General features: G+C 42.6%; 1 protein-coding gene across 1 annotated transcript in view; it reads left to right on the top strand.

The window, feature by feature from the left end:
- PRKG1 (protein kinase, cGMP-dependent, type I) overlaps nt 1-23,331 on the top strand; it is a 710,261-nt gene that overhangs the window by 431,734 nt on the left and 255,196 nt on the right. Inside the window, exons 5-6 of the mRNA XM_015415260.1 lie at nt 1,495-1,572; nt 4,929-5,023. Coding sequence (XP_015270746.1) covers nt 1,495-1,572; nt 4,929-5,023 — 173 coding nt within the window. The remainder of the gene's footprint in view (nt 1-1,494; nt 1,573-4,928; nt 5,024-23,331) is intronic.

A 23,331-nucleotide genomic window follows, 5' to 3' on the forward strand; every position in this document is an offset into this window, starting at 1 on the left:
GGGGATAATTCCATAGAGTCCAACTTCCAAAGAGGCCAATTTTTTTTCAAGTTGAACTGATCTTTGTCACGTGGAGATCTTTAGCCACCACCTGAAGGTTGGCAACCCTAGGTATAGAGGTGTCTACAAACTAGAACTCTGGAGCATTGAGAGGCCAATGTTACTTTAGGATTGTCCTTCCACCCAGAGCCGAAGTTACTCACCATATATTAGTTATTAAAGTACATTTATATTATAAATAATATTGTTTCCAAAACTTTTAAATAATATTATATATATATACACACACACACACACACACACAGACAAATTTTAATTCTTACAGCACTTCTCCTGTCTAATATATCTTGCCTTAAACTATAATCCAGAACGATTACATTTATTTAATCCATAAATGCAGTTAAATTAAACTAAGCACAACTACAAAATCAGAATTCATTTCTCATTTAATGGCTTTTAATTTGCTATAATTACTTTATATCATAGTACGTTTTATTTTTAGGATTTGTGCAATTGTTAAGTGTTGAAATAGATATAGGTAGACATAAAGGTAAATAGATACATATGAGACTTAAAAAATGGTTATACAGCATAGACAGACAGACAGAAGACAGAGAGAATATGCTATCCTAAGCAAAGTCACGCTTTTCTATTGAGGTCAGTGGGCACATAAGTGTATAATCCTGCTTAAGATGGCACTGAGTGTGTATGTGGGGGGATATGTGTTAGAGAACTTGTAATGCACTCTGAGCCTTGATGCATATTAGGGTTGCCAAGCCTGAGTGGGGAAATCCCTAGAGATTTGGAGGTGGAGCTTGGGGAGGGTGGGGTTTGGGTCTCAGTGGTCTATAATGTCATAGATTCCACCCTCGAAAACAGTTATTTTCTCCAGGGGAATTGATCTCCAGGGGAATTGTATGGAGATCAGTTTTACTTCCAGATCTCCAGGTCCTGCCTGAGAAGGCTGGAGGCACTTGTAATCTCCAATTTTTAAGCCATTTTGGAGTGGCTTGTAACTTAATGCCAGTTACCTATTTAATTATTTAAGGGTTTATGATCTTCTGTCATCTATCTCTATTCAGGTTTGTGTGCCTATATTCAGTGGTACAAACTTAATCACAGGATAACTGGTATTATTCCTTTTCTAAATGACATAAGAGTTATTTACAGTCAATAGGCTGCAAAACTCTGCATATGATTGCATTGTTAGTCATTTGCCCCCCAAAGTGAAAAAACCCCAAAATTATTACCACAAAGAATTAAAGCAAAGTAACTTTATATGGTAATAATGTTGCATAATATAGTCTGATGAAAAGAGACAATTAGGAAGATGGTAATTATTAGGGTTTTTTTCTTCTTGATACCAATGTGTTACCAGGCTTAGATAAATCAGATTTAGGGCTGTTGCCCTTCTACAAATTATCTTGAAACTGGGAAACTGCAAGCTGAGTTTCAGTTTGATTCCTCTTGTTCTTGTAAATTTTCTTTCTGCAGACACACTATGAAAATGGAGAGTACATTATCAGGCAAGGTGCTCGAGGGGACACTTTCTTCATAATCAGCAAAGGCATGGTAAGTTATTGTGACACTCTCTTCCAAGCAAATGTCATGTGCAATGGGTTGCGTCTTATGGGAACACAGTACCAGCCGTCCCTTTCTTCTCATGCAGTGTCAAGAAAGTTACCGTATTTCTTGTTTAATTAGCTATTGTGACTTAATGTTGGCAATGGAAACTGGCCTCTCCAACTGGAAAATGAGCTACTTGCGCACCATAGGACTTTTCTTGCAGGGACCACATGAATGCATAGCTGTTACAACTAAATCTCATGTTACATTTTCAAGACATGATCTCTGTGAATGATCCCAAATCTGTACAAAAATGTAAGCACCGTGGCTTAAACCCAACAAAATATGTCTGAAAGAACATGGGTTTAGGCTTCCCAAGTCCCCCCAGGGGGCGGGGAAACCCCCGCCCCAGAGGCCCATTTCCTGCTGGCGGCAGATCGGGCCCCGGGGGGAGCCCCACCCCGGCGTGCGCGTCACCAGAAAGTGATGTTATGACGCCAGGCACACTGGGGGCGGGGCCACGGTCATCCGAGGGAAAACTCTATGGTTTTCCCTCAAATGGTCGTGGCCCCGCCCCCAGCGTGCCCGGCGTCATAACGTCACTTCCTGGTGACGTGCGTGCGGCATGCACGCATGCTCTAGCCGCGGACCAGAAGTCCCCCGGTAAGTACTTTTTTCAACTTGGCAACCCTACATGGGTTTTTGGCACAGGACCTTACACAGACCTCATCACATTTTAGATACTTGCTGCATGCATTAATGTGTTTGCTAAAGAAAAATGACAAAGGAGTAGCCATGTTAACCTATTGTTGCAAAATGAAACAAAAATTTAGTGGCATCTTAAAGACTAATGTCAAACTCAGGTCTCATTTGCCATGGTTTTTGCTGTTCTTGGGTTCTGTATGCCTGTTGTCTCATGTTATTCTGGTGGGAGGTGGTGAGTGTGTGAGTGTGTGGGTGTGAGGACTGCTAGAAGGTGTGCTAGCTTGTAACGGTGTTAAGCAGGGCCTCCCTTCCCTGGGAAGAATGCGTGGCTGACCTTGGAAGCCAGACACTGTTAGATACTAAGCTTGCAAGTGATGGGGGAGGGCTAACGGTGCATAGTAGATTTTGGTGGGCTGGATTTGTTGGTGTGATTGGGCTAGTCCTGTGGGGGGCTGTTTAAGTGCTGTATACCATCAGAACTGGCGGCACGAGGGTCAGTTCTGACACAGGTGGCCTTAGCTTGACACATTCTCATCTCTCAATAAACAAATCACTGCCAAGAGAGCGTTGTTGGGAGTAAGTTTGTTCAATAAAATTTATTCTAGTGTGACACAGCTCACTTTTTCATGAAAGCTCATATTGAAACAAATGTTGTTAGTGTTTATGGTGCCCCTGGACTTTTGTTTAATTTTGCTAAATAACAGTCACTTCAGCACTGAAATGAAGGCTGCAGCTGATACAAAATTCTGCAGGTCATCATGGGTAGGTTGCAGAGAACATATTGGTCCAGTTCTGGCTTGCCTAAATTTTTTCCAGGCTAATTCAAGGTGCACATTAGGTATCAAACCAGGATCTAAAGTTGGTTTCTTAAGCACAGTTTGTCTTAACTATGATTTGCATTGTGTCAGTCCTGTGTCATTCTGGTGATGACCTCCCAGGTGGCAGATATTAGACAATGAAACCAGTGTTTGTTGAGACAAACCAGGATTTGAGTGACTGGCTGTGAGCTGATTCCTGATTGCACAAACTAACCATCGTTAAAATAAGTCGTGGTTTTATATTAAGTCTGAATCAAGCCTATATGTCATGCTAGGCATAAGTTGCCACTAGAAGAGCAACCCTTTGTCTCTTTTTCCTGTCTCAGGATACTGGGTATGATATATCATCATTATGCTGTGAGTTACTGTGCCTCACTCTTTCTCATTAGCTGTCATTTGTATGAGCTAGGAAACTCACAGTGCAATGACGTCATGACATACATTGAGTATCTTGTGATATTATGGTGGAGAGGAGGTCATTTTTGGCGGCAATCCCAGCATCTGCCATAACATTCTTATTTGATTTGCAAAAGAAAAATCCAATGCAATGCAGTTCAGCTTGTATGCCATAGAGATCCATAGTTGAGTGTGATACAGTATGGTTTAGGACAATACCAATGCTTTCACTTTTTCCAGTTCCAGTGGATGGAAGCAAGGACTTATGGGAAAGCAAAACCTAGACAATTGCCCCAGTCTAGTTCAGATTACAAATGGATACATTAAAAAATGATCCATGGTGGAGATATAGTCTTTGGACTATATCTTAACCAATGTTAAGAGCACAGACTCTAAACTGGGAGAACCAGGTTTGATTCCCCACTCCTCTACATGCAGCTGCTGGTGTGATGTTGGGTGAGTCAGAAGTTCTTTCAGAGCTGTTCTCTCAAGGGCAGTTCTTGGGAGAGCTCTCTCAGCCCTACCTACCTCACAGGGTGTCTGTTGTGGGAGGGGAAGGGAAAGGAGATTGTAAGCCACTCTGAGACTTCTTCGAGTAGTGAAGGATGGGATATAAATCTGATCTCCTCCTCCTCCTCCTTTTCCTCTTCTTCGAAAAATAAATGGGCCTGAATGAGCATTACAGGTGCATACAGATAGGCAGCCTGTTTGTATCCACAATTATGTAATTGTCTAATTCTATCTACTGTTCTCTCTTACTGGGTCATATGTATGTATTTTTTGTTCAAGCACAGCCTGGCAACTTGCAGTTTCTTGTAGGGCATCCATTGGCATCCACAGAGGAATGCTGTCACTTTGGGCACAACCTAAAACGGGCATCATTGCACTGGGGTGGAGATGCTCTAGTATTCACCCAAAACTCCATGGTTTAACCATAAAGCTTGGGGTGAATACCAAAGTATCACCTGGCATGATGACATTACTTTCATGTAAGCTGGAAGCAATGTTATAATTCCCCCCATTTTGCCTAGGATTTCCTCCTGCTGGCCAGCTGAGCAGCAGCAAGCAATGAGAATGGGGGGACAGGACGTAGCCCACTGCCAGCAGGAAGCTGGAAACCTTGGTGTCCAGGTAGACAACTCTTAAAGCGATGATGATTACAACACTAAAGCATTTGTTCAGTGTTTGCCATTAGTGCTACACTTAGTTGTATCTCTATAATAGTTGCGCCAACATTTTAAGTCAGCTCCTGGTTATTGTCCCCATGTTAAAAAATGGGGCTGTAGATGAGGGATTTATGAAAGGCCACTGAAAGAACTCATTATTGAGCTGAGATCTGAACAGGAGACTTTCCATCTGGTAACTTTGGCTAACTTTAGTTCTGTGCTGCAACATTTCAAGACTGATATCCTTTTTATCACTCTTTTCAAAATCTCTGATCAGGTAAATGTTACTCGGGAAGATTCTCCTGGGGAAGATCCAATCTTTCTCCGTACATTAGGAAAAGGAGATTGGTTTGGAGAAAAAGCCCTCCAGGGGTAAGTATTCAATATTATCTAAGTGATCGATTGAGATTTGTTTTGAGTAATATTTAAAGAAACATTTACTTGTCTTGAGCAGGTGAAAAATCAGCACAGGACTTCAATAGGTCCTCTCTTACTGTTTGTATGAAAGAGGAAGACTGTCTTATCACATTTGTGTCCTCACAGTAATACTGAATTGACTTCAGTGATATGAGGCAGGTTTCTATTTAGGAATATATACTTAACTCTTAACATGTGAAACCAGCAGTAAGACAAATAGCCCTTTTCTGCTACTGAAAGCGAGCAGGGTGGAACAGAGGGAATGATGAACCCTCTCCTTCTGCCATGTTCAGGAGCATATCCCACCCCCAATTTATAAGGTGAGTACTGAGTCACACTTTAAATGTGAATGTCTCGTCTAATCAGACCATGAGTTGCCATGCATAAAGGAGATTTATCTAAGGTAAAGTTTTAGTTATAGAGTTCTGTTAATATTGGTAGGAAATATATATTACCTATTCTCCTACAGAATAGTCCTAGTGTACGCTGTGACACATTTAGGCTTCTATACTATGGTCCTGGTCACATGCGTGAGATAATGCGCGGAGGAAGCGAGGCTATTTACCTCAGAGGAAATTGATCCACAGTTGTGCGATCACACAGTTCTTTGAAGCTGCAGGTGTAGCCCACCACCGCGTGATCAGACGCAAGCACAGGTGAGTTGGGGGGGGGGGGTTGTGCTGTTTGGTTTCGATTTGCTTAAATGGAGGAGCAATGAATCGCATCTCCACACTGAGGGCTTCCTACGGCAGTATACAATGATGTGCATACTGGGAAAGGGAAAAAAAACAATGGCATGGAGTCGGGATGGCTTGATCAGACCATCCTGATGCCATGAGAGCATGCTGGAGCAATCACACACAGGGGAAAGTCTGTCTGTGGCCCGTAGCAACCCGTTTGATATTGGACTTTCCTTAGTATTTTTTAACTCTGCTTCTTCGGTGGAGCTAGACAGGTTGCCGACAAGTGCGGGACGCTTGCCCGATGCCAGTCCCGTGTGATTGCACCCTTAACATTTGCCCGGCATTCGTGCCTATTGTGCGGCTACTTCTGCGTGTGATCGGGACCTATATGTATACCTTTATAAATTAATTTTCATTACATTCACAAGAATTTGTGGCATTTTAGGAGAATAGGCTTTAGGAGAATTTTAGCAAAGGCCAGTTGTTTATATTGGAAGGATGAATTCTCCTGAGCAGTTGGTGTTAATATTGCTTATTCTACAATGCCAGTCCCAAGGCCAAATCTTTTAAAGTATTGTTGTTAGCTGGATTAAATTGAAACAGATTTACTGACAAACATCTGCAAAGATAATGTGTATATAATAAAATACTCTTCTCCCAATACTTTGAATTGTCATACTCTGAGCAGTATTTGTTGAAGGTCTAGTTGGTGATGCCTTCCCATTCCACGGGAGTGTGGTCCCATTAAGGTGATTCACCACTGGTTTCCAGAATTTTCTTGGGGATTTGGACAATTTCAAGAGCAACTCAGTTGAGTACTTAATGACGCCTGGAATCCCAGGTTGTCTGGGGCCATAGGCTGGTTAGATCCTGGTGGTCTTTCCCTGCTTGCCCAATGATTTGACTTAGGACAACAGTTTTTGTTGGAGGGTTCCCTTTTTCTTGGAGATTGGCTTCACCTCAGTAAGAGTAATGGATTTTTCAGTGATGGTCCCTCACCCTTTGAGAGGGGTAACTAGAGGAAGATAGGGTTGCCAAGTCTGTGTGGGGAAATTCCTGGATATTTTGGTTTAGAGCATGCAGAGAGGAAAGACCACGTTAGGATATAATACCACAGAGCCCACCCTCCAAAGCTGCCATTTTCTCCAGGGGGACTGATTTCTGTAGTCTGGAGATGAGATATTATTCTGGGAGCTCTCTAGGTAATCCCACATAGAGTTTGGCACCCCTAAGTGTAAAGCACCATCTGTGGTTTAAGTTCTGCAGAGCGCACAAAGTGGTTCTGCTTTGGTGAACTTGCCAGATGATTTTTGACATTGTTGGCTTCTTGCAAGTATCTTGTGAGTCCTGCTGATCTCTGTTGCTTTGTCTTTTGAAGCTTTCAAAGCTGTGTAGTTGTTTTGATTGGGCTAACGTTCTCTGAAATGGATTTACTAATGTTATTGTTGTGTGTTTTTTATTTATGGTTTTTATTGATCAACGTAAGCTGCTCCATGTGTGCAAAAAATCTTTAAAAGTTTGAAATTAGGGTGAAACTCTAGGATTATCAGTTATTTTTATTTTAGAAGAAGATTAATCAGGCAAATGCTTTTTGAAAAAAATATTCATAGCCCAGATTACTAGCACATTTGTTAGGTGTGAGCAAGATTTGATATCAGCAATATGGGTTAAATGACTGAGGTATATCTACATGTCAATAAAATATGGTGCTGCATAGTAGTCCAAGATAAACAGCTGGCACATTATTTCACAGATTTGATGTTTTCCTCCACCTGCGCTTTAACATTTAATGACAAAGCTTCAAAGCCTGTTTGGCATTTTAGCCGTACGTTAGTCATTGATTCTCTTATTGAATGAGACCTTCATCCTAGGCTGCGACTATTGTTAAATTGTTTAAAATTAATATTCCAACTTTGTGTGTCTATGAACACATTATATTCATAGCACAGAATGATACTCCTGTTCCTGGACTGGAAAACAGTTAAGTTTAGCAGTGCCTTCAACATTTTTGTGTGCTTTTAGTCATTCATATAAAGTATGACTTCCTATAAATTTTAGAAGCCACTAATGGGCAAAAACAATTGTGTCATAAAAACAATAAGTTCAACACAACAAATACAGACTTTTTAAAAAGACTGTCTCTTAATTGTGTTTGTGTTCATAGAAGCTTAGTGGAGATAAATTTTTATATGTTTGTGTTATTATTATAGAAGCTTAGTGGAGCAAGAAGACTTTAGATAAATTTTTATATGTTTGTGTTATTATGCAGTCTTGGACAGAAGGCCTATTCTGTGATGTAGGTCCTGCTTCAATATTTCAGAAATTTTACTTCTTTTCTCTCTCTTCTAAAATAAAGGGATCTTAAGCAGGAGTTCCAAGTTGATCTTAGCAGATAGGAGGCACGTGTATGGAGAGGTACTCTTTGTGAAATGCATGATTCATGTAGTTTACAGATTAAAACTAGTACGTTACATTATGCCCAGAGTCTGAACACTGCAGTTGCTGCAATACAACTTGATGTATCATATTCATCTTCTGTTCCTATCAAAAGAGCCATGGTGGTATTATGTAGGTGTTCAAGCTTCCAAGTAGTCTTCAAAGGCCCTATGTAAAATATAACAGTAGTAAAACTAGATATTCTGAAGAAGAAATAATGTTGACATTTCAGTTGTATCTACTGGCTGCAATCTTACATCATTTCATCTTTGTTCAGTAAAGTAAAAAGCCATAGGGGAAGGAAAATAGTCAACCTCTCTCTCTCATGAATACTTTCTAAATATGACTCAGTATTGATACCTAGAAGGTGCATAGTGCTGTTGAGGGACTCTTTACTCACTTGCAGTAAATGCCTGCAAGTAAAACTATCTCCGAACAGCCTTAATAGCTGTTCGAGTCCCACCGCGGCCGGGGTGAGCTCCCGGCCCTTATCCTAGCTCCCACCCACCCAGTGGCTCGAAAGCCCTTAACGGCAATTAGACAAATGGGTACCCACTCCTTAAGAGTGGGGGGGCACCCTACCTCCAATATTGGAGGGCAGCAGTGGCGGCTGGACGATGTGGTGAATCTATGAGAGGCGAGCCGGCAGAAAGAACATGGCGGCAGATGGCAGGTGACTCGGGAGGCGATTGGAGGTGGCGTGGAGGCATGGTCACGTAAGCACGGTCGGAGCCTCCAGGACAGAGACCAGTTGCGACCTCATCATGCAGCCGCGCGCCATAAAAGGACCATCCCAGGAAGCCGAGATGAAAAAAGATCTCTGCCGAAGGACACTACCGCCTGGTCCTAGCAAGACCCCGCCACAGAAAGACCTACGCTGCGTAGGTGCCTGGTAAGGCATCCATCTCCCCTGATATGTATGTGGCCCTAGTTAGACGATTAAATGTATATGTGTAAACCACTCCGAGCCTCCGGGATTGAGAAGACAACAATATTGGTGTAGCTTCCCCAGGAGGTACAGGCTGGGGTCCAGCTGGGCAGGTCACAGGCAAGGTTGCAGAGAGTAACCAAAGTCCAGTCCAAAAGTTAGCTGATGACGGGCCATGAGTCTCGCACTTCTCCTTTCTTGCAACTCTAAGCATCTCTGACAGCATTGGTGCTGCAAGGGTGTGGGTGAGCTAGGTGTGCTGGGAGTGGCTTCTGAAGACTTGTTTACTGCTCCAGAGCTACAAGGTGGTGGCTCAGTTTCAGCTGTATGCTGTGACTCCTGATCAGCCGGTAACCTGATCGCTTGTTGTTCTCCTTCTGGCCCAGAGCCAGCTGCAGCCAGCTGTTCAGTTACTGGCTGAAGGCTAGCAGATAGCTCTTCATCAATCAGAGCCAGCACTCAGCACAGACTGAATTTACAACAACTTGTACAAGAGACCTATGAATATGAATTGACTATAAAAATTTGTGGTACAGTCACAGTATTTGTATATATCTATTGGTGACTATCTGGACTAGGAAAATTATACAAATAATATAACACTTCTGGGGGGGAATCTTTGGGTTGAATAATGCACTGATTTTTTTTGGTGTGTGATTTGTTCAAATGGACAACAAAAGCAAAAGGTGGGTATGATCCAGTTTGCTTAACATTCCAATTGAAATTAAATTTAGAATAATGTATGGCTGGATAATGTATGGCTGGATCATGCTCCATGTGTGTGGGTTTTACTGAATTAATATTGTATTTCATTGGTTAACCAAAGTAAAACTTTTTCTACTGTACAATTTCAATAGAAGACATTGCTGAAGTTGTGAAATAATTGTTAAAATCACTTAACCACAAGAGGTAGCTGTTTTTTATATTACTGAAATATAGCACTTATTTGGGGGGAATTCTAACAATCCATCCAGTTATCTAGGTAACCTAACTGAAAAGAAAGGAGAAAAACTCTTCTTTTAATAGCTGGAACTTTATTTCTCCAGTCCTATTGATTTTTTCCATTAAAGTCCATTTCCCCTTCATTTTCCATAGATAACTTTTATGATTCACTCTATTAGGAATAATTCACACACATTAAATTAGTTGAGCAACTGTCGATAATACAATTCTGTAATTATGTATATGATGTGCCTGATTTTAGTCCATTTTATACAAAATGTGAAATATTGTGAAAGTTTGTCTCTCAGGCATTCGCAGCACATAACATACAGCTCTCTGCCTAGAGTGAAGAGACTTGGATGTGATGAAGCACTGCTTAGTTGTTAGATGTCTCCCCCCAAATAAGACTTGACTCTACCATCTCATCTCCCATACAAACGATTGGCTTGCAGGTACAGGGAGAAAAAATGATCAGGAATGAGCCACAGCGTCAGCCATGGAGTTTTCCACAGTGAATTTATTAGCTGGGAAGAGAGAAGCACAAAAAGTTTCCACAAAAGAATCCCTACCTTTGTGTAAATACATTTTTATCCCATGGTAGTTTTCTGGCTCACTCACAAAATATGGTTTTGGTTCCCTGATTATGATTTCATGTCATGAACTCATTCAGGTCAAATGAAACCTGTTGGTCTGCCCTCGCTATGAATGACTGTTGTGGAGGCAGAGTATCTTCTGCTTCTTATGCATTAACTATTTTTCCTGTAGTGCACCAACTGTCTCATGCTGTCACAAGCTGTACTGCAATGGCCTGCACATTTGTCACAATCCAAAACGGTCATGTTGGCAAATGAGATTCCACCTAGGAGTATGCTATTCTGCAGTTAAATGATAATGATGTTTCAATTCTGGAAGAAAAGCTGAGAAATAAGTATAGATGAAGATGGGTAGCTGTGTTAGTCTGTCTGCAGCAGCAAAAAAGACTAAAAGTCCAGTAGCGCCTTAAAGACTAACAACATTTACAGCAGGGTATGAGCTTTTGTGAGTCACCACTCACTTCTTCAGGTACCTAAAGAAATATGTAGAATTCAGATTACACCGAGCTGTTTCATGAGGGCTATGAAAGAAGCTGAAAAAGAGTGCCTCATTTTGGATTTGCTAATATCTTTGGCAAACAATGTGTCTTTTGTCTCGGCTCTAGATTTTGACGTTTTTCCTAAAAGATCCTACACTTGAAGTTAATGGAATAATAATCAGTCAATGCTGCAGCATGAGTTTGTGCCCACTCGTTAGGACTGGTATATTACTATCAACAGAAGCGAAGCTGACCCATCTGCTCAAGAAATTACCTGGGCTGCCAGTCTTTTTAGGGATTTTGATGAGCACTGTGCATTGGCAAGATACCTGCAATACTGAGGAAGATGCCATCTTTTGACTTTTGGGTCATGTGTGGATTGCAGCTGCTGTAGCCTAGCATCCTCTCTCATTCTGCAAGCAACCTTGACAGCCATTTCTTAAATCTAGGGCTGCAGTCATTTGATGTGACACAGTGAGTTAAGGCAGGTGTGGAAAAGGAAGGGGCATTGTAAGAAATGATGGTGCAGGGCTTTCAGCTGGAATGATAGCAATCAAAAAAGTGAGTAGTTTTTCAAGCACTCTTCAAATTTTTATGAATAAGATTCTAAGTAGACACTGAAGTTCATTACCTAAACATGTTTTCTCCGTAATTGAATCCAAACAAATGGTGTGAGCATATAAACTTATTGTTCCTGTTTAGTTTTTGCATCTGTTAAAACATCATCATTGTGTTATGTGCTGACTTGCTGTTTACCCTCTACATATATCAGTGATCTGTTACCTTCCGTTTCAACGTATCTGAGGAGGAGGAGAAGAATAAGAGATTGGATTAATACCCCAACCTTCACTACCCAAAGGAGTCTCAGAGCGGCTTACAATCTCCTTTGCGGCTCCAGCACCAAGAGGAGGGGTGAGGCAGGTGCCCAGACAAGAGTCCTCCATAACCATCTACTAAATACTAACCCCGTATACAGTTTTGCTTGAAATAATGCACACTTACACACAGTTTTCGGAAAAGTTGGAAAATAGGCCACAACTATTGATTACAGCTGTAGTAGCTTTGGCACAGCATGGGGTACTGGATCCTGTCCCTCAACTGACCTCCTGCTAGTTGATGATCCGCTGTAAGCCTTGGGATCACAGGTCTCTGGATACCATAAGGACGGATGCCCCGAGGTGGCCTCCCCTGCCACCTGGGAGTGAAGGTGATCCCTGGCCGTGCCCCTGGGCTGGGTGTACCACTTGACCCTCACACCAAAATCCCTCAGGAAATGGGCACGCAGGCCAGCTTTCCTGATAATGGATATGACCCCATGCTGATACTGCCACAAGAGGCATTCCTTGATGCCTGTCACCTGCCAACACACCTACAGCTGCAGCCAATTGTGCAGGGTATCCCTAATGCTATGCAGCCAGATATCCATACCCCAGTCAGATAATGGGGGCTGTGACTTGAAAGAAAGCAGAGGGCTCTTGGGCTGCTCCCCACCAGACTCAGGCCGGAAGCCTACCCTGGTAAAATAACCCCGATGCTTCTGCCCTGCACCCATCAAACTATTTACCTATTGTGGGGTAGCTATGACCAAACCCCAAATATTTGGAATGAACACATCAAAGTTAGTACTGTCTACTCAGACCAGCAGTGGCTCTCCTGGGTCTCCCTGATCCTTTCAACTGAAGATGGCAGGGATCAAACCGGGGACCTTTTCAATGCCAGTTGCCAAGCAAATGCTGTGCTGTTGAGCCATGCCCCCCTCTACCACTGAATTCAGGTGCTCCCACCCACCCAGATGCCCGGAACCCTATTGCTAGGGGCCAGCATCAGGTCAGGTGGGCCCCAGCCATGGACACCTTCTCTCTTCCCCCTCCCTGCAGCACTGCATACAGCCCTCCAGGTGAATCAGGGTCTCAGCTTTCCTTCCCTCCCCACCACAGACATCCTGTGAGGCGTGTGGGGCTGAGAGAGCTCTTTTGAGAACTGCTCGTGAGAGAACAGCTCTGAATGAACTTGGAACTGACCCAAGGTCACACCAGCCACTGCATGTGGAGGAGTGGGGAATCAAACCCAGTTCTCCCAGATTACAGTCCGCGCTCCTAACCACTACACCAAACTGGGAGTGTGCATGCACACGAGAGTTCATACCTTGAATAAAACTTTGTTGGTCTTAAAGGTGCCACTGGACTCCAGCTTTGTTCTGCTGCTTCAGACCAATACGGCTGTCCTCACCTGGATCTAAACACTGATCGTTCTTGCTTCTTACAAGATGTTTCAGTACCCAGGTGTTTAAGTACACTATATACAATTACTGTTTCCACTATGAACAGTGTACACATGAATGCCTTTTCCTTTTAAAGCAGATGCAGGTTGGGACCCCCATCCTCTTGGTTGCTGTATAGAAAAATTGATTCCTATAGACCCCTGCCATCCCCCCCTTGGAATGTATCTTGCGATCCCCTGCTGTTTTGATTTCCTCTTGAAGCCAAATGGGCTTAATAGCCCTGCAATAAACATACCTTCCACGAAGACCAGATGGCCTAGCTGACAAGACAATAGTCACGTAGGCCCAAAGATGGGTTGGGGTGGAGGTTACATGCCGCAGGTGTGGCCTTCAGGACAACTGACCATTCAGAAATTGTAGCCATGACAACCCTAGCATTGGGCACACCCAAGTCTCCTTCAATTGGCTCCTGGCCAGAGCTAATTTGAAGACTGAATTGCACTATAATTGTTTAAACCCAATGAGAGATTCTCTCGCTCTCTCTCTTCTGTTCCTGCTATGATCCCTGCCGATCTGTGTCTTTCTATCTGAGATGCTGTGATGCCATGCAGCCTGGGAGAGAACAAAGGACTGCTTTGTGAGCACATGGCTGCATGCTTGTACAAAGATGGGACCTAATTGGACTTTGTACTGGGACTTCTTGACTATGGATCATCCTGGTAACTATGCAGATCTCTAAGAACCGCTCACCAATTGTGCTACCTTGCTAAGATTAACTGTACAGCTCTAGACAGAGTTGTGGAAGTGTAAAATCCACATGCCAACTGAGATTCTGGATCTCTAATCTCAGGCTGGTGAGGGATTAATCTAGAGATCCTGGTGGCTGTGGCTGCAAATCCAGAGAGGCTATCTCTCCTGGGTTCTTGTGTAATGTATGTTTCCAGTGTAGAATTCTTTCCCGACAATTCCTGGATTGGCCTGGGGAGGAGAGAATCTACACAGTTGCCATTACCACTTGTACGTATTTTAAAGGGGAAAGCTATGACTTACACATGTGTACTCCTTTTATTAACTGATGTAACACATGAGTATCAGTAATTTGGTAGCTGTGTCTTGAGAAGAAATATGGTTAGACCCCGTGGAACAATCCACTTTTGCAAGAGCTCTTGTGTGAGTGGAAACGCAAGAAAGTCATTGCGAGTAGCCCTGCTGTGTCCCAGCTTCCATTTCTGCTATTCAAGACATAACACAAGGTAATTTTAGCCCCCCCCCGATAATGACCTTCTTTGATCAATTCATGCCACACATTTAAAATGAACTGTAATCACTGCATCAAATAGCCTTTTGATTTTTGTACACAGCATCAACTGATTACAAATGAAAGATCAGCACTTGATCTTACAGTAGCTGTTGCATGAAGGGAACTTTGTTAAGAAAAACTCCTTTCCCACTGTTGTCTGGTGGGATCCAACCCACAGTCTCTTTGCCCCATGGCTTTTAAGAAAGTTGACTGGTACAGCAGAAGCATCATTACCTTTCATGTGGACATGTCATTTCTGTGGTCCCACTGCAGCTTCTAGTCAAATATTATGCTACACAAACTTGCAAAAGTTTTGAAATGCTACCCACACCAGCAAGCCTTACTCTGTGGGCCAAGCACACAAACCGCAGGCAATTGTGCTTCTTTTTTCTTGTCTTCATTTCTCTAAAAGGAACGGAGCCTTCCAGCCTTCTTTTCATGGGGGATGGGAAACTGTGTGGATTGAAAAGTTTAATTCTTGCTGTTGGATTGAGTCGATCTGCTTTGCTCCTTATCTAACAATTGAAAAATACGCAAATTCATTCTGGATGCTGATCTATACAGTTTTTATTTTTCAGAAATATTCATTAATACCCTTCTCTCCTTTTGCTGTGCTGCTTCAAGCATGACATTTCCCATTATAATAGCTACTGTATGCAGTGCGATAAGTATCTACAATTTGTTCTGTATCATTGTCATACACTGGTAACTTAAATTAATGCTATAGCGGTCTTTTGTGTGATTGGTATGCAATCAAAGGAAAAGTAAATTTCTGCAAGATCATCCTAGAAACGAGGCCATAAAAGAAGCGGCTTACATTTCATGCCCTTCTATATGAAAGGCCATTAGCTTTGCACTTTCTAGCCCTCTGCATGCTTCCGACCCAATATTTGCTGTGTTCCTTTGTACCTATAATTGCAGTAAGGGTGATGGCACAAGAATTTACACTGAATAGTAAGAAATAGTGCATTTTTAAAAGTTAAATCTTCTTTAGATCTTGAATTTTACAGGGCATAAAATCTATCCAAAGTTGTGTGGGATATAAGGGAAGCCAAAGACGTTTACTTGAAAGCCATTTCTTCTGAACATCTTAACGATGAAGATCTTTGCTTGGGAATCAATATGTGCTAAAAGCATTAATGCACTGTGGCTTGGGCGGTGCTGCCGGTTTTTATATTTCTCCTTTGGCATGTACGCGTGTGTTAATTATTTAGCAGCACAACGGGAAAGATTAAATTCTGATCTTGGCTATCCTCTGATCTCAGATCAAGACCCAGTGAGCTCTTCCCGTCACACAGACAGACAGATGAGCCAAGAACACAGACAAGGGTATTCATTTTTATCACATGGACCAAGAGCCAAGTGCCAGCAGTAGAGATTTTGAAAGTCAGCATGGAGGGTTTGCATGCATATTTTCTACCCCACCCCTAGCAGTATTTAAATGGGGGGGGGTATTTTTGCATTTGTGTGTGTGTGTGCTTGTGTGCACGGATGCCTGGAAGTCCTGGCGAACTCTGGCAACTCCTACTGGGGCACAGAGGACATTCAGAGGACATTGATACCCTGATACTTTTATTAGGTAGGAGCTTTTGAGAGTCAAAGCTCCCTTCAACAGCTCATATCTGACAAAGGGAATTTCGACTCTTGAAACCTTATACCCCCAAAAAATTTCGTTAGTCTCTAAGGTGCTACTGGACTCCAACCTAGCTGTTCTCCTGACAATATTGTCCCATGAAGTCAGTAGCATATATATATGTGTGTGTGTGTGTGTGTGTGTGTGTGTGTTAGGTAGGGTTGCCAACTCCAGGTTGGGAAATTCCTGGAGATTTCAGGATTGGGGATTGGGAAGGGTGGGGTTTGGGGAGGGGAGGGAGCTCAGCAGGTCTAATGCCATAGAGTCCACCCTCCAAAGCAGCCATTTTCTCCAGGTGAACCTATCTCTGTTGCCTTGACCAGAGCCAGGGCCTTCTCTGCCCTGGCTCCCACCTGGAGGAACTATGCCGGATAACATCCATGGCCTGCGGGACCTAATGCAGTTCCACGGGACTTGCAAGGCAGACATGTTCCCCCAGGCTTTTGGTTGAGGACAGTGACAGGTACCATCCTACCTGGCACTCCCTTCCTCTCTACCTCTCCCTTGAGACAGTAACACACTTTGGAACTCTGAAGTTTTAGCGCCATCTTAGAATGTTTTCTTTACTTTTATTTAGTTGGTTTTTTTTATTAATATATGAATATGTTTACTGTTGTTCACCACCCTGAGCTCTGTGTACTCAGAGAAGGGTGGTCTATAAATTTAAATTGTAAATAAATACATTGCCCGACAACAGGGTTGCCAGACCTCCCAGTTTGGTGGGGTTTAGCTGCTTTGGGGGGGGGTTCAACCCACCACTGGCCACCTGACCAGCGGGAGAAGGCCTGCCCCCAAGCCCCACGACCTGCAGCCACCCCTCTCCCTTCTCTCTTGAGAGAGAGGAGGGAGAGGGGCGGATGCGGGCTGCACACCCAATCTCCAAGTGGCAATGACTGGGCACACGGGGTCTTCCAGCTGCAGGCATTTAAAGTGACCCCCTTTAAGCGCTTGCAGCCAATGGGATAGGGCCTCACATACCCAATCTCCCATGCTGCTTGGAGATCAGGCGAGCGGGGCCCTCCGGCTGTGGGTACTTAAAGGGACCCCTTTAAGTGCTTGCGGCGCCGATGATAGTTCTTGGGGGCGGGGCTTGGAGTGGGGACATCCCCAATGTGATGTCATGTTGAGGATGCCCCGCTCCCTCCAGGAACATCCCCCCAAAGTCCCCCACCAGGGATGAAGATGGATCTGGCAACCCTACCTGGCAAATCAATATGGAGACAGCATTACCTAATCATACTACCATAATGGTACTCAAACCTTCCACCTCTGAAGGTGAGGACACATAAAATAGGGTCTTTGATAGTGTTCTTAATTGATAGGCAGGTTCATATGGAAACAAGGGAACCTTCTAGCAATTTAAAACCTCACAGGTGATAACCAGCACTTTGCATTAGTCCCACAAAAAAAAAAAACCAATAGCAGCCAATATAGATTTTCTAAGTCTGGCAAGATAAAATGCATTCTCAATACCTCATGCCCACATGCAGTCTGCTGGTTTTGAATCAATGAAATCTTTTAAACAATCCCATGTACAGGATGTTGCTGTAAACCTGTATCTAAGTCTTATCTGAGCTTTGAACTGCTGAACAAGAGCCTGTGTCCTAAGACTCAGGCTCCTTGAGATCAGGGCTAGTAGCTGAAGAAGCTGAAGAAGCCTGAGAACAATGTTCACACCACACATCAGTTACTGCTCTATCACCTCTTAAAAGGACAGGAGTACAGGATACTCCTATTTATACAAGGCTCAGCAAGTCCTACTGCCTCCCTATTTCCAGTGCTGCAACACTGGCAGAGTATTGCACATGCCTATTCCCTTCTGCACCTGAAAGGAGCTCTAACACATACGTATGCACTGCCCATAATTAACTTGAACCCGGGTTCAGACTACAAAGTTTCTGGTTTGAGCACTGGAACTTTGATGTTCATTATTTTCAGAAGGGATTTGAACAGAAGAATTTCCTTATGTACTGTACTGAAACTTTAGAAGGCAATTGCACATTTCTCAAACTTTTGAGTACAGACTGAAATTCTGCTGGATACAAACTGAGACTCATTCTGTTACCAGTAGAAGAAAGCCGTTCTTTCATTCCATTGTTTATCAAAAGCTGCCTCATTTCCTCTTTCTTTGAGACACAGAGATACAACCTATTACAAATCACCTGTTGAGACAAATAATACGAGTTTTAATTTACTAAATTCATTGCCATTTCACTCGGCCTCTGCTATGCTTGAGCAGTTGTGCATTTTAATGCTATCAGAATGTCCTTGAGTGAATTTATCATTAAATATCAACATAGTGTATCCGATCTGGGAACAGTTTGATAGCCTAATACCATCTTTCATTGAATCACAGTAGCTGCTGGTTCCGTAACACAATTAGTTTCTGAAGAGGGTAACATTTATTAGGCAATTTATCAAGACTTCTGGATTTGTGATCTTGACATAGTATAAAATATGAGGAAAACTAGGGCTACTTAGTCTGTGATCCCTTGTGAGAAGGAATGGCCCAGGGTAAGGGCTGAAGTTAAGGTTTGGGAATGTTTAATGAAGGCTCAGAATGACTTTGGATGATACAAGCATTAACAGGTGCTGCCAAGGCTGTATTAATCAATTAATCAATTCATTTCTTTAAAATATTTCTAAGCTGCCTTTCTGCTATTAGTGTCCAAGGCCACTTACAGTATTCAATAACAGTATAGAACAAAATACATATTTCATGGCAGTACTACCCCCACCATGTGCCGCAGTTGGACCCACAAGAAGACTGTGTCTTGGATCCAGAAAGTGGAAACATAAAAAAGTTTTTCTGACATGCCTCAGTGGCCCCCAGTCTCAGCTTCCGAAGTAAAAGGATTCATTGCTTCTCTTTCAACTGGTAAGGCCCTTGAGCTATTCAAACAATTCCCAATATTTAAAAGGGGCAACCCCCCCCCCCAAGATCCACACAATTATCAACCTATCAGCTTGCTGAATATTGCCTTCAAACTCTAAAGTAAATTCCTGTTGAGAAAACTGGAAGAATGGGAGGAGGCTAATCAGGTCATTTCCCCAGAACCAGCTGGTTTCAGAAAGTGCCAAAGGGTTCCCTTTAATGTCCCCCCCCCCACGGAGTGGAGCAGTTCACATCCTGAGCAGAATATGACTGCTGTAATCTTAAAATGGGGAATGGGCAGTGCACGACCCTGTGTGGCTCCAGCCTGCTGCTGAGTGGGGTTTCCTGTGTTAATGAGCAGCAGACCAGGTACACAGCTTAGAGGGAACACTGGAATGCACTATCAACCATTCTCTGATATTGTACTGCCATGCCACAGAGTGCATCAAGGGTCCACTGGACATCTTTATACAGCTTTTGTCGATCTTGCAGCTGCTTTTGACTCAGTGGACAGAGAAAGACTTTGGTCTAAATTGGCAAGTACTAACATTGACAAATGTCTTCTGCTTCTGATAAGAGAACTCCACAGCAATGTATCCTCTAAAATTAGAGTAGGTTTCTCAGCCCCTCAGACTGAAAGCATCCCCATAGTCAGAGGGTGAAACAGGATTGTGTCCTGCCCCTCTTCTTTTCAATATTTATATTAATCATATCATTAAGAGGGTCTCAGGCCCTGATCTTTTTCATCCCCACCTTAGCCGACAGAAAATTTCAAACCCTCCTGTACACGGATGACATGGTTTTGCTGTCTCTTACTCACATTGGTTTGAGAAGATCACTGTCTAGGTTCAGCAATTTTTGTAGAGAGCTATTAAGTGTCAACTATGCCAAGGCCAAGGTGATGGTCTTTGGAATGGGGTGATGCAACCTCTGTTGGAACAGGGTGATGCAGCTTCTCAGTTGACCAGTGCAGAAACTTCAAATATTTGGAAATCACTTTTCGTGACACACTTTCTTGGTGGGCTATGCATTTGCCGAGCCTTAGAACGAGAAGATTTATGTCATTACTTGTTGGCCTGTGTCTACTTTATTCAGCTCCCAGGCAAAAATTCTTAGACACTTTTCTGGCTATGTTAGGCCCAAGCACCACAACGGAGAAAGTTTTATTTCTCAGTCTCCAACAAGGTGGCCCTTTTTGCCTCAGGTTCCAAGAAAATTCATTCCAAGTTAGTGTCCAAAGACTAGGCCAGCAAAATATTATTCTTTTCTCTAGCCAGCCGGACGAATATCCAAAGGACCACTTTTATTAAATGAATTTTAATTGTTATGGAAACGTAAGTTTTAACAGTGTATGGTAGCAATCCAGTTTTACTGTTTCTTCTACCTGTTATTATTTCAAGTTTGTTCTTGTTTGTAATAGCCTTTGGCTCTATGTAATAAAATCAAACTGAACAGAACTGAACATAAACAACACAGTTCTGATTCATGAAAGAGCTTGTGCAACACCTAGCACTTTCCTCCCATATACTATAGTGCCCAGGAACTGATTGCACAAAAATCTTGTGGAAGCAGAAACACAAGTGGGGATACAGTAAGTTGGAGTTCGTGCAAGCATCTACTGCTGTCTGTTGTACACTTTTGCACTGGTTTCAACCCATTACCTGGAAAAAATAATCAAGGTGAAAATGTCCCAAAGGTGAAAGGAAACAGTCATCTTCACCTGAATACTGTCAGTCCTGGATCCAGAGATGTATCTGTTGATAGAAAGTTCCAGAAATGCAGTGCTGTCAGAGAAAGGCCCCCTTCCTACTTTGCTTCAGAAGGTAGGGGCAATCCAGCAGGCCATGAATGGGCAGATGTATTTGAACCTATCACCTGCATAACCTTTGTAAGCAAGATCCACTTTTGTGCTTTATAAACAAATTGGAGGAATGAGGAAATAACTCTGTGGGTAGTGGGTGGCATTTGTATGTATGGTCCAGTTCCACTCTGAGAGAATCTCAGTGCACATATGTGCACCTGTGGAGTGCTTCCTGATGCTTTCAAACACTCTATTTGCATTGATGTGTAAATGCTGCTTAACTTTGCTTTAAGTGAGCTGAATGCCAATAACCTTTGTGTCCTTTGCAGAATGATGAAGTGACTTAACATATAAGCAAAGTGAGGACGAAGAACTTGATAAAATGAAGTGGGGTTTTTGTGTGTGTGTAGCTGGCTGTATGTAGCTAAACATTAAGGAAAGGAAATATATTTGCTTCTACAATTATATAGTTGACTGTAATATGGGAAATAGATATTTAGGGCATGGGACTATCAGCATGTTGAAGAAGAATATTGGAGGCAAATTCCAATATTAAGGATGAAGTTACTGCAGAACAAGAGGATGGCTTTTCTGTGGGTGAAAGGAGGTCTGTCCACAGAGTACAGCTTTCTCTCCTCCCCATTTCTGCGGCAGCCCAAGATGTCCTCTGAACTGCTGCTCATTCCACCCACAGAAAAGCTCCTGTGGATCCAAGCTGATAATTCTGCAGCCATACAATGAAAATGAAATCTTGTTGTGAATGGAATCTGTAACAGGTGACCTCATTTTCAAAGCTTGGTTTAAATTCAGAGGAAAGCCGTTCTATAAAGCAATGAAAAAATCAGAAGCTTCCTTATCTACAGTTATGCATCTGCATGTAAAAGTTTCTGTTTTATCTCGGCATTAGTGGTTTCCATTTCTTGCAGTAACATTATAAGGAATACAATATGAAATACCTACATAAAATGTATGTTTCAGATGTTAAGAGTGCATGTTTCTATGGCATGCATTTTCTATCTGACTTTCTCCATAAGCTTAGCATCTAAGCACTTTGCAAAGGAATATCGTCAGCAAGAGATACTCACTTTTGTGAATATTTCCTCTCGGATTCACTCTTTAAACTCTTTCCAACAATAGTTCGCTTTTTCTGGTGGAAGAGAACTGAATATGTACTGTAGAGTTTTCTTTGTTATGACCTTTTTTGAGAAGGAACTCAGAATCTACATGCTGTTAGGACTTTATACTGGGTTCGGGCAACATTAAAAGAAGGGTCTTTTGCATTTGAAACAAGAGGGAAAGGTCTGTGATGTTGTGAAGTTCCTGTGGGAATTCTTTAGACCTGCAACTATAGATGTTTTCAAGCATTTGTAAGGGCAAGTGCAAAGAAGAAAAATCCCCACCAGATCCCTCAGATGAACATGTTGATATTGACACATTATTGGTGGATATATGATTGATTGGTTGCACTGGCTTTCTCAGCTGCCTGAGGTTTACCTCAAAATGGGTTCAAATTGCTTGGAAAGGTGTGATTTTCTGCCCTTGGACTGAGAGAAAATAAGGCAAAGGTAGCAGAGGCAACAAGCTATTTCCAAATAAGTGTTCATCACCAAGCCTTTCCTACTTAAATAATTTTGATATTGTAAAGATAAGGATAGGTGACTTTGTGCTGGGTGTTCATTGATTTCATCCAGATGATCTACAGAATACAATCCACTGAAAAGCTCTCCTGTGGAAGGAAGGAATGGAAACAGTACAAGAGCACCATGGTAGAAGCTTTGTGATGGAATTCCTGGGCCATTAAGAGTGTGCACATTTTTTTAATGTCTTTGAGTTTGTTTTACTTCTACTTTCAAAAAATTCCTTCTTACTTTGATTAAATGTATTCATTTTTAAATTATTTTTATTTCAGTGGGAAAGTCATTTTTCTAAGTCTCCCCATCCTTGAATAAAACTTGTTGGTCTTAAAGGTGCCACTGGACTCAGACTTTGTTCTGCTGCTTCAAACCAACACGGCTGCCCCACCTGGATCCATCCTATCCTCACTTACCGTGATCCTCGACAAAAGGCCCCACTGTGCCAGGTTTCAGGCAACTAGGCGGAGGAATCAAATGTTATAAGCAATTAAATTTCTCCCTTGCTAGGCTGCATTTGGCAGCCAGCCCCCCAAAGCAAATAGTCCACTCATTGCCCCCCCAGACAGAAAGTCAGACAACCAAGGTTGGGTAAAACTAAGGTCACTTTATTTAACATAATGAAAGTAATGGAAAGGGCAAACAGAGAAAAGCGGCATGGTCAAGGCCTGGTGTCACCTTGACCCCATCCTTACCATACAATGGGCAAGACACCAAGGCACCCGGGTTGGAGCCAACTGT

The sequence above is a fragment of the Gekko japonicus genome, unplaced genomic scaffold (assembly GCF_001447785.1).
Source record: "Gekko japonicus isolate JY-2015 unplaced genomic scaffold, Gekko_japonicus_V1.1 scaffold323, whole genome shotgun sequence".
In the NCBI taxonomy this organism is placed as follows: domain Eukaryota; kingdom Metazoa; phylum Chordata; class Lepidosauria; order Squamata; family Gekkonidae; genus Gekko; species Gekko japonicus.